At 37.0% G+C, this 15,802-nt stretch overlaps 1 protein-coding gene across 1 annotated transcript; it reads right to left on the bottom strand.

Annotated features, from left to right (window-relative positions):
• Positions 1-2,481: 2,481 nt before the first annotated feature.
• Positions 2,482-3,386, bottom strand: LOC115838408 (zinc finger protein 141-like). The gene is made up of 2 exons (XM_030828509.1): positions 3,032-3,386; positions 2,482-2,495 (listed from the first exon to the last, which is right to left on the bottom strand). Exons 1-2 carry the CDS (start codon positions 3,255-3,257, stop codon positions 2,482-2,484), a joined length of 240 nt encoding a protein of 79 aa, XP_030684369.1. The 5' UTR covers positions 3,258-3,386.
• Positions 3,387-15,802: the final 12,416 nt, after the last annotated feature.

A 15,802-nucleotide genomic window follows, 5' to 3' on the forward strand; every position in this document is an offset into this window, starting at 1 on the left:
GTGGAATATACTTAGATAGTCCTTTACTGACATTATGCAAACAGAGGTAAGGGCCAGGGGATTTCAGGTGTTTTGGTATAAAGAAAAGCATTGTCTCCTAAGGAATGAGAATGTGTGCTTTGGAATTCAGTAAGCCTGAGTTCTAATTCTGGCTCTGCTACATTCTAGTTGTATGACTTTTCACAACCAACTTAATCTCCTTGAATCCCAATTTTACTATCTGAAAAATTGTGGTAATCATATCTATTTACTCAAGTCAGTATGAAGTTTTGTAGAAAAATGTATGTCATGTGCTTAACTCAGTCCCTGACTTATAGCAAAGTGCTTTATAAATAGCTAGGTAATATTATTTTCCTTATTTTTTGCAGGGATGATGTTTTAACATGTAGATCTGGAAAACTAGGTAGATAGCCGTTGAATGGAAAAAGGGAAAGTCTGAGGGTTGTAGGAGAGAAGACCATTAGACACAATAAGCTTCACAGTGCTGCCTGGGTCTGCCTTTACCTGTAGGAACCCTAATTCTATCTTTTCTTTTTTTTTTCGAGACAGAGTCTCGCTCTGTCGCCCAGGCTGGAGTGCAATGGCGCAATCTCGGCTCACTGCAAGCTCCGCCTCCCGTGTTCACGCCATTCTCCTGCCTCAGCCTCTCCGAGTAGCTGGGACTACAGGCGCCCGCCACCACGCCCGGCTAATTTTTTGTATTTTTTAGTAGAGACGGGGTTTCACCGTGGCCTCGATCTCCTGACCTCGTGATCCGCCCGCCTCGGCCTCCCAAAGTGCTGGGATTACAAGCGTGAGCCACCGCGCCCGGCCCCTTAATTGTATCTTTTCAAAAAAATTACCTGGTGTCCTGATTCAATTCCAGTCATTTACCAGAAATATCTTTCTTCAGACTTTTAATATACAGATAATTAGAAATGAGATCAGCTGACTTCTGCATCCTTCTGTCCTAATAACCATGGTAAATGCACATAAAGATAGATGAAGGCAAAGGAAGGAAGGACAAAATAACGTGCTGTTTCCTACTCTGGCTTAATTCTACTCTAACCTGGCCTGTTTATCACCATAATTAGAATCATTGCTTTGTTTTCTTTTTTTATAAGTTATATAATTTTTATATATCAGAAAATCCATGTCACACAAACACAGATGTACAGTAAGTCCTCACTTAATGTTCAATTAGGTTCTTTAAAACTGCATTGTTAAATGAAACGATGTTGCTATATGCCATTCGAACATAACTCTTGTTTATATCAATTAAACTCTGGTAAAATTAGTTTTCCTAAACAATATGTTGCTTCCCTCAGTTTACGAGAACCTATCAACAACGTTAAGTGAGAACTTACTACCCATTTATGTGACTTATATAGATGTGTGTGTGAGACACACATTTTTAAATAGCTACAGAGAGATTCATCTCAATGACAGAATCTCAAAATACTTACTATTAAGACAAAATTATAATAGCTATTAACAAATAAGAGAACAATTGAGAGCTTAATATACACTTAGCAATGTTCTACACTGGTTAGTGACATAGCACATTTATGCTGGTTAATGATACAGTGCATTTAAGGAATATACAAGGTGAGTAGATACTTAGATACTTTAATCCAGTGGTGTCCAACCCTTGGAATGCAAGAACTTTTTTGCTTATCTTCTGTGGTGGAGGAAATGACAAAAATTTTTCAAAACTTTTTTTTTTTTTCTTTTGGAGACAGAGTTTCACTCTTGTTACCCAGGCTGGAGTGCAATGGCGAAATCTCGGCAAACCGCAACCTCCGCCTCCCAGATTCAAGCAATTCTCCTGCCTCAGCCACCCAAGTAGCTGGAATTACAGGAATGTGCCACCACGCCCAGCCAATTTTGTGTTTTCAGTAGAGACGGGGTTTCTCCATGTTGGTCAGGCTGGTCTGGTACTCCCGATCTCAGGTGGTCCAAGCTCATCAGCTACCATTAGTGTTAGTGTATTTTATATGTGGCTGAAGACAATTCTTCTTCCAGTGTGGCCCAGGGAAGCCAAAATGTTGGAAACTCATGCTTAAAACTACATTATAATTTCAAAATTTGCACATATAGAGTTTAAATTACAAATGAGTTTATACTAAAACAGTAACATTTTGAAGTAAAATAACATTACATTTTTTCATATTTAGGAAATGCTTATTGTTCTGATAAAATTGCTGAGTAAGAATTTTTGTAGAATTACATTTGCAACCTCCATAGGATTAAAAAACACTAAACAGAAAAGATGCAACATCTGTCCCTGGTGTTCCTGGCATTTCTGAACCAAATCCCAGTATGTCCACTACTCACGTTACACATTTTGGACACGATACAAAAAGAATATTTGAAAAAAAACTTTGACATAGAGGTCCTCAATAACACAAATATTCCAATGTCTCCAAAAGCAATGGAACAGTAGTCAGATCATGCAGCACCTTATAAGCAATAAAGTGGACATTAGCTCTCCCTGTAAACTTAAAGGCAGATCACTAAAGCAAAAAGAGAATTCTTAGAAGATTTAACAGCATGGGACAGAAGATGCCCCTATTTGTGAACATGAGAAAAAATGCAGCTTTTTCAGAAATTATTTTCACTGGAGCAGAGCTTCCCAAACTACCTGATTTATTTATTTATTTATTTATTTATTTATTTATTTATTTATTGAGATGGAGTCTAGCTCTGTCACCAGGCTGGAGTGCAGTGGCGTGATCTCAGCTCACTGCAACCTCTGTCTCCCGGGTTCAAGTGATTCTCCTGCTTCAGCCTCCCGAGTAGCTGGGACTACAGGTGCGCACCACCATGCCCAGCTAATTTTTGCATTTTCAGTAGAGACAGTGTTTCACCATGTTGGTCAGGATGGTCTTGATCTCTTGACCTCATGATCCACTCGCCTCAGCCTCCCAAAGTGCTTGGATTACAGGCGTGAGCCATTGCACCCAGCCCCAAACCACATTTTAAGGCCTGGCTTCCTTCTTGACCTTTGGTTCCCTTGCCTGTGTCCTCTGCTTCATTCACTCTCACCTACCTAGGGGTCTGGCTATGATCTTATGTATCTTCACATTGTAGGGCTCTTTTATTTGCTCCAGACAGGTGACCAGGTCTGGGTTAGAGATAGCAACACCCAGGGAGACCAGGTTTCTGTAGTTCTCCAACATCACATCTCTATACAAATTCTGCTGGGCAGGGTGCAGCCATTTCCACTCTTCTGGAGACAATTCTGTTGCCACATCCCTGAATGTTAAGAGTTCCATTTCCCCACTTCAGGGGTATCTGGGAGTCTTTGCTACGAATCATCCAATACCTGCAGGTCACAGAGCGAGGGAGGCTGAGGCTGTAGCCAAATCACCGAGGCCTCCCAGAACTGAGGACGCAGAGAGATGAAGCCCCTAACCCAATGCCTGGCAGGAGCCAGATGCCGCTTTGTTTTCAATGAAAGATTCTGTAGACAAGCCAATATTTCTTCTTCATTATTATGAATTTATATGTACAACCTCTGTGTCTAGTGTGGTTGTCTCTGACTATCTCCACCTCCATCCTAATTCCTCCACCAACATTTGGGGGTTGTCAAGGAAAGGACATTCTGTGAACACATAGTGTATGTTATACATTTCAATGTAAGAACTAAATTGATTCATATGTCAGCCTAAATGAGATCTTGCCTCCCTCTTGGTGAGTTTTTCTCTTGTGTAACTTGCAAAGTGTGGTCTGGGAGAGCTAGCTATTCCTGTTTGGAAAATATACCAACCTGAAAATGTCCAAAGTGAGCAGATTGGCTTTGATGCCTTTATAAAATTATGAGTCCTCCTACTGAATCATTTGCTCTCACTTCCTTCACTTAGTCTGTTCTTACTGTATGGTGGCAAGTTGCAGAAGATTAAGATTAGGCCTTGGGCTAATTTAGAAGTCAAAGTTAGCACCTTGTCCTGCCTCTAAACTGGGTAGAATTGGTCCTCCCCATGACCTGCACGGATTTCAACTTGGCCAGCATATGACAGCCCCATAGGAGCTTTACAGAAAAACTCCTGTTTGTTGCTTCTATTCTACATAAGTCAATCAAATCAAAATTTACATGGAAGGAACTCAAGCATAAGTTTACTTTTATAAAATGATCTTTAAGTTATTTTAATATGTAACCAAGCTTGAGAATCCTTGCATTGAATCTTAATTCACTTATGGTGCACACTTAGATTTGGAGCTCAATCTGATTTAGGGCTCACATAATGCTCACTTTAGGCCTCTGTGCATATTTATTTGTGGTACTTTCAGAAGAGTAAAAGACAGTGACTTGTAGATAGGATTTGAGTATTCACATTCCTGAATTTTTATAATTTCTCTTTATATCTCACATGGTTTATCTATCAGTAGGTCTATATACTAAATACGTAAGTCATTTACATAGTTTAATATATAAATGTGAATATGTAATGTATAAATGTTTACTTATGTATACATTTATAATGTATAAAATTATATATACAAATATACATTATATATTTATTGATAGGAAATTGTGGGGGCTGAGTAGTTGCATGGCTGTCCCTGCATCTAATGCTACAGCTTCGAGCCCACAGGCATGCAGAAAAGAACATGTGCAGTCTGGATTACAAAAGTATGAGAAGACACCTAACAAGATTGGTCTGAAGCCTGTGTCAATTCTTGTTTGCTTCTCACGTAGTGAAGTATCCTGTAGAAACTGGGTAACTTTCCCATGGTGCTGAACACACACACACACACACACACACACACACACACGCACACACACACACACACACCCCTAACTCAGGAATCATCAGGAATCATAGAAACTGAAGAAAGATCCAGAGAGAAAGTAGAGCAATTGCAGCTCCAGCTGCCACATCATAGCGACAAGGTGAATCTGTAGATCAATAGCAGCAAGGTAGGTATGTGGGTTTTAGAACGTAAAATATTCCACTGTTTTCTCTCCTGTTTGCATTCTCTCCTCTCTGCATCTCAGATAGAGGGTCTTAGATCCTTTTAAAAGAGATTCAACATAATTAAGTCTGGGGCAACAGACTTTTGATGACCTCAAAACCAACTGATAATGGAGTTTAATTACATCTGCAAAATCCCAAAACAGCACTTACACTAGTGTTTGATTGAATAACAAGGAGAAAGTGTGTGTACGGTACATAGTGGCTGCCGCCTTCCTCTGTCTGCCAACTCCTGTGAGACAATCTCCCTTGTAGTCTACTCTAAATAAAAATGGCTAGAAAGGGAATTCTGGGGAATATATTTCAGCTCAGTCAAATTGACATATCATAAAGCTATCATATCAGCAGCAGTGTCCTAAATTTCTTCCGGTGTGAGGGAGACCTCAGGTTCAGATCAACAGCTACTCAAAATGTATCAGTCCATCAGAATACCTAAATTGTACAGCTGGTGTTTGAAAGCATTGCTTCAAATTTAGTGAGCACCTCTCTTCTAAAGACAGGCACCTCAGATCAAAGCTTCACATCTCGCTTATCCCTTGCTTTCTTGTTTATGCTCTTTGTGTCTTCCAAGTTTTTTAGGGCTAATTAATAGAAGTATTGGACCTCAAAATGATCCCTTCAGTCTTCTCTTAGCTCTCCTTCCTTTATGCTTCTGTCACTAGAATAAGCAAATCAAAATGCTATTGATTTGTTAGAACATTTATACAGGCATCCCAGAACTCTCATGATGTGCTTAACACCACTGATATGAGAAGCCTGGCTTTTCTGAAGTATGGTCAATTTTCTTGTGGGATTGCATTGATTGCGCAATGATCTGTTCAATTGCTCACTCACTGAACTGTGAAGAATCAATCCAGTTAGTCACATAGATATGCCCGTGCTCTCACTAAACACTGTAAATGAATTCAGTTTTTATTTAAAGTAGTCATAAAGAGGGGAATTCAGGAAAAAAGACAAATTCAAGAGCTATTTGGGAGGAAATCACTCATCCTCTTGCATTCATATGATAGCTTAGGTTGCGATTACAACTGGCTAGTGAATGTGTTATAAAGATAGGGCTACTTGCATGTCCCCAGAATGAACTAATCCTAACCAAATTTATGAAATGGCTTTTTAGTTTTTTATTAGTGCACCAAGTCTTCCCTGTGGACAAATACTGGCAAAAGAAGAATAGTAACTCCAATACATTCTGTTGGGTAGTAGTTAATTATCCTCTACCACATTCTTTCTCTTCAAAACTCTTTTGAATATGGTATGAATATGTCCCATCTCAGCTTGAACACATTTAAAGCCTCATGTTCTGAAAAACCTATCATAAGGCGGACAAAGTACTTACCTGGATAAAATTAATAAAATTAAGTTTTAATGGTGGAATGTAAAGCATAATTAGCAAGTGAAAATAAACTCACAAACCACAATTTGTAGGAAAGATACATTTAAATATTGCAAAGTTGGGACTGTAAGACCGCCTAGAATTTTTACAGTTGTTTCAAATGTATACATAAGTACTTGATGGGAGGTACACATCTCTAGATGTAGCAGACAGAGCAGTGAGACAGAAGTATCACTGGAAAAGTCATTTAAATGCAGCCCCATAGGAACATGACCTTTGATAATTTAATCTTAAACCCAAATACTTACATCTCTAAATTGAAGATACGACATTTTCTGTTCTTTTTTTGTTGTGATTTACTTCACAGAATTTTCTTAGCCCCAAAAATCCAAATAAAATAATACATTGGAAAGAGCCATGGATATTACATTACATTGTATTTAGATGGGTTGATGTCACATTTAAATCTTTTTTACATTATAAGCAGGCAGTGGCATAAAATTCTTGAAGAGGCTGGGCGCAGCGGCTCATGCCTGTAATCCCAACACTTTGGGAGGCCGCAGCAGGCAGATCACCTGAGGTCGGGAGTTCGAGACCAGCCTGACCAACATGGAGAAACCCTGTCTCTACTAAAAATACAAAATTAGCCAAGCACGGTGGTGCATGCCTGTGATTCCAGCTACTCAGGAGGCTCAGGCAGGAGAATCACTTGAACCTGGGACGCGGAGGTTGCAGTGAGCCAAGATCACGCCATTGCACTCCAGCCTGGGCAACAAGAGCAAAACTCTGTCTCAAAAAGAAAAAAAAATTAAAGCCTTGAAGAATGTGTTCTAATATAATGTATCATTTAATTTACTCATTGTTCACTTGCTAAGTCTTGTATAATCAGTAAGAATGTTCTATTGATTATTGTCTTTAATGCAAATCTTTAAACTACAAACAGTATAGTATAAGTTCCAGTTAGGTTCTGTCTGCAGTGTCTCAGAAGACATGGCAACTTGGCAGGACTTGAGTGTAGTGCAACACAAGCAGCTTAGCACCTGGTTTCTTACAACAACCAGCTGTATTGAGACTATATGCAGTTGCCATCCCTACATAAAGTGGGCACACAATTTAAAAGAATAAAATAATGTAACCTAAAGCCATACAAAACACTCCATCATAGTTGTGGACATGACCATGCAGATTCATCTTCTTTTTCTTCCATAGATACATTAAGATTATACCAAAAAAATTAAAAGGTATAAATCCGCCAAGATATGAAAGGAAGATAGAGGTCATCAGTTGCTAAGAGATTCAACAAACTTTCACAACAAGACAGAATAAATTACGCAGTATTTGCTAAAGCAAGGGATACTGCATCTTTGATCATGTGACATGAAGAATCAGAACGAATGGGTGGGGCACTCAGCCCAGCAGAAATCTGGGCAAACTGTCAAGTGCCAGATCCCAAGGAGATGAGCAGGAGACCTGGAGTTGAAAGGAGGGGGATTAATTGAATGTCTGAGTATGAAACAGTTGAACCTTAATCAATCCTTTTCTCAACCTGTGTGGGCTTCTCGACAAGTAAACCTCAGGTGAAATGTCCCACCCAGCAAGCTCTAGATACCACTGTCATCATTTAAGAGCTTCATGTGAAACACACACGCATTCACATACGCACATACAAGGACACACATTCTCATACACATCCACTTGTAAAACAAAACAAGTTATTTTAGGAAATATGCAGAATAAAAATTAGAGATCATATACAACATAGATATGTATTGAAATATCACATTGTACCCCATAAATATAGACAATTACAATGTGTCAATTAAAAAATAAATTTAGAACCAAGTGTGGTGGTGTGCGCCTGTTGTCCCAGCTACTGGAGAGGCTGAGGCAGAAGGATCACTAGAGGCCAGGAGTTCCAGGCTGCAGTGAGCTATGATCATGACATTATCTTTCAGCCTGGGTGACAGATCAAAACCCCATCTTTAAAAAAATAATTAATTAATTTTTAAAATTTGTTATTAATCCCCCAAAATAGCTAGTTCTGAAGGAAAAAAATTATTTGAGGGAATTTTATTTTAAAGTGATTCTAATACATAGTTTCAGAGAGAATTATGAAAATACCACATCCATATGAAAAAGGTAAAATTATTTAAAAAGGAAGGGCTACTGGAAATTTAAACCATGACATCCAAAGTAAAGAAAGTCAGAAGAGTCAAAACAAAGTTTATACATGAGCTACCAATATTTGGGAGCTATGGGAGAAGGGTAACTGGAGAATTCATTTTCTTAGTAGATAGCTTTTAGATATTATGAAAATGATTAAACAGATAACATGTTGTTGACATTATAGCAATGAGAATAATACCAAGAAAGACACCTGGAACTGAAAGTGTTGCTTTTCATTATAAGCCTTTTTGCATTATTCAATACTTTAAACAACAACAATGCATTGTTTTCATTTTAAAAATAAAAATCATGCACAAAACATAACATTTTTTATAAATCTATATAGCATATCACACTTTAGGTTTTCAGATAAGACATAATTGATGTGATGATTAATCTGTGTATGAACTCGAATTAACATTGTTTCATGTTTCTGTTATTTTTAGTACCTCTGAATCACTGTCATGACTTAAAAATAATATGCCTAAACCAGGTAATAGAATTTGTATTCACAGGATGCCACAGAAAAAAATTATTATTATTAGAGTTGTTGAATACATCCTGTTTCTTTCTTCCTACCAGCGTCGCTTTTAAAGCCACAGAATGATCTCTGTGTTATTGCAGTGATGTGTAGAGCTGAAAAAAGGGGGACATTTTTAGTTCATGTATCCTCTGTCTCAGCAACAAGGCAGGGAAGTGCTTTTCCACTACATAACATAGTGAAGTTAATGAAACATCACGCAGCTATAAGGAAGCCCTGCTAAAAAAGAGAACATGTTTTGTAGTCAAAACAAAGGGTAAATTTTTTATTCATTTTCACAAAGCAAAGAAGACAGCTGGCAAGAATTGTTCCCAATAAGCAAAGAAGACAGCTGCCAAATATGTTCTCGTTGGCTGAGAGCTTCTACATCAAGCCTGAGCTTAAATTGTTTTTTTCTCAGAAAATTATATTTCTAAACAAATACTATATATTATTGTTTTTCTTCACCAGTTTGCCGTTATATTTTAAAATATACTGGTGGGAAGTATTCCTGCACATCTAACAGGTAGTCAAAAAAAAAAAAGATAAAATACATGCTCAAAAGGCAATGACAGTAAGTTCACCTGAAATGTATTTTCAGTTTTTAATTTAAACATAATAATAAAAACCAGTGCTATGTGGATATCCTTGCTCAGAGGTTTCTGTATGAAAAGAAACTGAACAAAAAAGCCTATAAGAAGTACCACTAAGGTAAACAAAGCTATTAGATTTGTATCAAACTAAATACTGTAAAATAGACTGTTTGAACATGGGAGAGGAAATGTGGGATTTCGTTATTGTGGTTCTCTTCAAGAATCAGATAAATTTCCAGGTGAATATGATCTTTTGAAGACCAGTCCCATGGCTTCACACTCTGACATCGTAGAATTGAGAAAACAGCTGGCAGAGGCTTCTTGAGGACCTATCTGATTGGATTTATTTTCTTATTCATTCATTTACTTATCTACTTTAACAAAAAATAGTTATATCAAGCATCTTCTATGCTAGGAGTTGTCCTAAGCAATGGAGAATAAAGAAAAGGGTGGATGTACTTAGTCCCCATTGACTGAGTGCTCTGCACTGCTTTTATCCTGTGTGGGGAAGACAGAGGAAAAGAAGTATGCAGGTCCTCGAGCTTCCCGTTCAATTGGCAGTCCAGACAGATGCACTACGGCCAGTTAGTGTTGAGTGAACTCATATCAACAAATGCTTGTTTAGAGATCTCTCTACCTTAGACTTTGTGTCTAGGCCTGTAATATACCTAAAGATGGCCACTGGTAATATTCAAGATGTCTTTCATCTTGTCTTTCACAAATAGCTGTTTATCAGAAATATTTAAACGTATTCAAGTCTCCCCTATCTTCAAAAAGTATAAACCAGCAAAAGGCAGCCAGGCACAGTGGCTCAAGCCTGTAATCCCAGCACTTTGGGAGGCTGAGGCTGGCGGATCACGAGGTCAGGAGATCGAGACCATCCTTACTAACACGGTGAAACCCCGTCTCTACTAAAAATACAAAAGATTACCCAAGCGTGGTGGCAGGCCCCTGTAGTCCCAGCTACTCGAGAGGCTGAGACAGGAGAATGGCGTGAACCTGGGAGGCAGTGGTTGCAGTGAGCCGAGATCGCGTCACTGCGCTCCAGCCTGGGCAACACAGCAAAGACTCCATCTCAAAAACAAAACAAAACAGCAAAAGACAAAATAACAAATAAATTTGCCACTTGCTTTGCTCCTGTTAATTTTTCGGAGGGCGTGGGGGTAGGACTGGGGGTGTTACTGTTTTCTCTCCTTCTTTAAAAGCCAAACTTGCCAAAAAGTTATTCTTTCCTACATTCAGCTTTCATTATTTCACGTCCTATTTTCTCTTTAATTCAATGTATCATAATTCTCTTTGGCCCTAATTACGACAAACACAAGCATTCTTGCTAAAATTACTAATTACATGCTGCTGAACCCATGCGACATATTTTGTCTTTTCTTAACTTTATTTTTCAATAATACATCAAATACTGCCATTATATACTGCTTAAAATTTCCATCCTTTGTCTTCCATAACTCTGTAGTCTCCTCTTGCTTTGGAAGCTCTTTCTTTGTCTCTTATATCTCATTATTCTCTACCAAGGCTTTGGATATTGGCATTTCTGAGGCTCATTTCTGGAATTCCCTCTTCTTTTCTGCCTCTGTGTTCTCTCTAGTATATCTTATCTATGTCTATGGTGCAGTTACTCAATTCTGATGATTTCTAAACTATTATTTCTCTCACAAACCTCTTAATGACCTAAAGAGTTAGGTACACAATCTGGCAAAATGTTTCACTCAGACATTTTGAAATTACATGAGAAGGAAGTGTCCCCAAACTGAATGCATGCTTTCCCTGGTGGTTTTCTCCATCTCTCTGTTCATCTCTGTAAGTGGCATTAACATTCATCCAATTGCCCAACATAAAAACCTGAATTATCCTTGAAACTTCTTTTTCCCTCTCTTCTTACACACAACTTGTAACCTAGGCCTATTGCTTCTATCTCATAAAACTATTTTGAATGTGTCCACTTCTCTCTTTCTCCGTGAATACCCTTTTATGTATGGTAATAAACATATTGATGGTCTCTTATCATCCAATTCCATGTCATTAAAACTTATTACTCATTTTATAGCCAGAGACGGCATATACATATGCATATTTTATTGTTAATCTCCTGCTTAAAACTCTTAAATTGTTTTTCAAATGCCTAAACAAGGCCTGCAATTTTGCTGTGTAAACCTTGGTGATGATGGAAATTGTGCCCAAGATTTGTAGGTTCTTGAGTTTATCATCTCTCTATTTGTTTCACCCATTCAATAAATAATTATTTAGTTCCTGATATATAAAAGGCATTGTGCTATGCACTAAAAATATACTTCTGAGAAAGAAAGATAGCATGGAAAACCTTCATAAAAATTGTGTTCTCAGGGAGAGGAGCGGTGGTGATGTAATTGTCTCATTTGTTACTCTGATAGAGGACACTCCCATAGAAAATAAAATCACTTTACTTGCTCTCATAAGACATCAGCTCCAAGTAGTGGTGTGGTTCCCCAGAGCTAAGGATCACCGTAGAATGACAGTTCCTCTTAGTCATAGATAAAAGAACACTTAAGTGACCTGGATAGATCCTTCATTTTTCTGGAACCAGTTTGGTTTTCCACATATAATACACTTCCCTGTGATACTGAGGATGCCTGAAGTCCATCTTTGCATACCATTCTCAAAGGCCAATGCAAATAAGGCAACATAACTGTAGAAAGTGTGAGTTCAGAAACTAGAATCTAAAATAAAGTAGGTATTCTCTCTGGACACAACAATTTTTAAGATTTTTTGTTCCTTTCACACTCGAACTCCGGCCCATAAAGTCCAATATTTTTCTAGTATTTGAATCATGTCAGAGCTCCTCCTTGGCAGAGATGAGGTGCTGTGTATGTGGGTAAAAGATCTATATTTCATATATAATATATACACTTAGAGAGAGAGAGGAGAGAGTAGTTAAATATTATAAAAACATGAGAAAGATGAAAAGAGAATCATAATGAATACGTAGGAAAGCCCACTGATGGAAAATTAAAAAAACAAAACAAAACAAGAAACTCATATAATTGGAGTGGAGGAAAAGAGATTTTGTTGAAAATAAAGATTGATATGTACTTAGGGAACCAGATCATAATTATTCTGAGCAGCACATAAAGAAATATGGATTTAATTCAAAAGGTAATTAAGAGGTTTATAGATTTTTTATAAGAGAGTACAATAAGATAAAACCTAGGAAAACTGTTTAAAATTCAGAAAATTAATATTTGTACTAGACAGTCAATTGAGTATTTTATATTAAAAAAACTATTGGTTCCATTAGGGAAGCCTAGAGGCAAAATTTCAGACTAGAAGACGATTTTTGTGTGTAGAATAAATGTAAATAATAAAGCATCCTGTTGGGCTACTCTTGTCACAATTTCTAAATTTTACTGTTTGATTTAGCATCCTTCCTTCTCCAAGCAAATCCTGAAATGTAGTCATTAGTTTTACCACTCTTGCTTCATTATTCTTCTCAATCTCTGGACATATCCTGGTCATCTCTGTATTTGTATTTTAATCATTGAATTTGCCTCCTCCTAATTTTTGCTAACGAGTGAGTTTCTTCCAAGCCTGCCTCAAACCACATTTTCTCATATAACATTGACTAGCTTTATTTTGAATATCACCCTATGAAGTGCTTTTGTGTTTGTGCTTGTTGTTTCTACTTCAATTTTATTATGTTTTCTTGTTTTTATTTCCTCATAGCAGCAAGTACAATGCTGGGCACAGAAGAGGCACCTTGCCATCACATTAAATTAATAAATAAATTATCTATCACTTCTAAATTAATGATTTATTTTACCTGGTATGAATCATTGTGTGATATTCAAAATAAAAGAAGCTGTTTTCAGGATCTTTGAAAAATTTAAGATGTGGCTGAATGAATAAAAAAATCAGGAAGCAAGAAAAACCAAAAACAATAATGTTTATCTCATTGTTTAAATCTCTTCATGGTGGTAAGTTTGACAAGAAATGTTCCTGAAACCTTTTATTTTCTAGTTAGGGCTGTAGAAAAATAACACAGATTCCTAGTAGGCCTAAAAAGATTTCTGGTTTTTTTTAATTTTAATATAGCAAAGAGTTTGATTTCCAACCTATATAATCCCCAACATGGCATTTTCTTCTTTAGCGCTGGAAGCTATGCTCCTCCTCAGTTCCCACGCTAATTAATGCACTAATTTATATTTCAAAAATATGTAATTTCTCACAAACTCTGGTAGGACCAAAAAAAGAGCCAAATCACAGTGTGGGAGCAGTGGCTTACACCTGTAATTTTAGCACTTTGGGAGACCAAGTGGGGAGTATTGCTTGAGGCCAGGAGTTCAAGACCAGCTTGGGCAACATAATGAGACCCTGTCTCTATTATTTAAATAAATAAATAAATAAATCACAGAACCCGACCTGAAATCTAATAAGCTATTCTTATTGTTTCTTAACATTTCAATTTTTTTAGCAGCTATAATAGTGAGTCAGATGGTACTTTTGGCATTTATCTGCTAACACATTTTAAGATCCACCCTTCCTTCTTCCCCTTCTGCCTGTATCTGCGGAAGCTGAAAAGAAAGCTCAGTTGCTCTGGGAAATTCCCAGCATGTGAGACCCTGCCTTTGCACAAGAACTTGCACCCCAACCTCAACCCCAACTCCTCATTTACTGTAAAAAGCCCAAGCCACCAATTTCCCATCCCTGCTCTCTAGACCTATTTTTAGATCAGCTTGGAGAATCTGATTGCTCTCCCCCAAAGCCACATTATGTGAATAAAAATCTATCCAAATTTTTTGTGCGTAGCATTATAAGTCTTGACATCCAAATCAAATTTTAGGTAGGAGTCCCTCTCATATCTAGGGAGTGGTATATCAATGGATTTTCTTAATTTTCAGAACTTTTCTCCAGAATAATTTTTTTATTTTTCTTAAAGTAAGTCTATGATACTCTTCAGGACTCTCATTTTCTTCACGGTTCAGGTTCCTGATGAATTTCTTTATTTGTCGTCAGCTAAGTCAAGAGATACGAGTTTAAAAAAATAATTTATACTGAAATGTTATATGTTGCTTTACTTGGGGTAATTTTTAAAAATAAGCTAGTTTGTTTTATGGCCAGAAGCAGAACACCCTTGCCATGTCTTAGAAAATATTGCAGTATCCTCCATCATTGATAGTACAAAAATACTTTCAGAGTACAGGAATTAATATTTGTTTGTTTTATAATTTATACATGTAACTTAAAATCCATCATAAAATATATATACATAAAGATTGGCCTTGTAACTTTCTGTCAAACTTCTGATAACATGTATTTTATTTCATAGGTATAGAAAATCTATCAGTCTATATATGCATGTGCATTCATACATATTTGTAGGTTGTATGTATAAATATAAATTAAGTATGTTTTTTCACAAAAAAATGCATAAGGAAAAGAATTTAAAGTTAGCTTCCATTTTATATAAAGAAAGCAGTTTATAATAGCACAGGGATTTAGAAACCTAAAGGGCTAGTAAGAATGACCAAAGTAAGGGAAACACTGCTGTATTTTATTCTTTCTACCAGGCTTTGAAAAATCTGTTTAAGTACTCTAAACTTGTCTTTTCAATTTCAAGTCTTCAGAAGCTTGTTTTTATTGGTAGTTCAGACCTGTTAACGGGCCATGCAATACGATTGATGATCTCAATTTACCTGATTCTCTATTTTCAACTCTAATTTTTCTGTCTAAGACCTGCATTCCAGTAATAGACTTTACTTCGATTCTCTAAAATGTGCTATGGACTATAAAGCACTTTCTTATACTATTCTTTGTGCTGTAAAGTCAAGTCCCTCTTATTTCTGGCCTACTAAATCCTACTCATAATTGAGCTTTTGACTCAGCCCTTCAGGAAAGAGAAAATCCCCAATATCTTTCCCAACAGCACCAGCTATCTCCTTTGGTATGTTTAAGGAAATTACATATTACTCTATTATAGTCCTTGCCAGGTCAAATAGTAGTTTTTCATCGATAAGTAGGTCTTCCATACTGTTCCCTTAAATCCAAATGGGAAGTCTTTATTTCACAATCATCAGTAAAGAACCCTAGCACAATGCCTTGTACACACAGCAGATAATCAATAAATATTTGGGACCATATACAAAAATTAACACAAAATGGATTAAAAACTGAAATGTAAGACCAGAAGCTATAAAAATCTTAGAAGAAAACACAGGAAAAACTCTTCTGAACATCAGCCTGGGTG

Source organism: Nomascus leucogenys, chromosome 14 (genome assembly GCF_006542625.1).
Source record: "Nomascus leucogenys isolate Asia chromosome 14, Asia_NLE_v1, whole genome shotgun sequence".
In the NCBI taxonomy this organism is placed as follows: domain Eukaryota; kingdom Metazoa; phylum Chordata; class Mammalia; order Primates; family Hylobatidae; genus Nomascus; species Nomascus leucogenys.

What these genes read in the sequence shown, in the direction of transcription:
- LOC115838408 (XM_030828509.1), bottom strand. Translation starts at nt 3,257, where the DNA reads ATGGAACTCTTAACATTCAGGGATGTGGCAACAGAATTGTCTCCAGAA.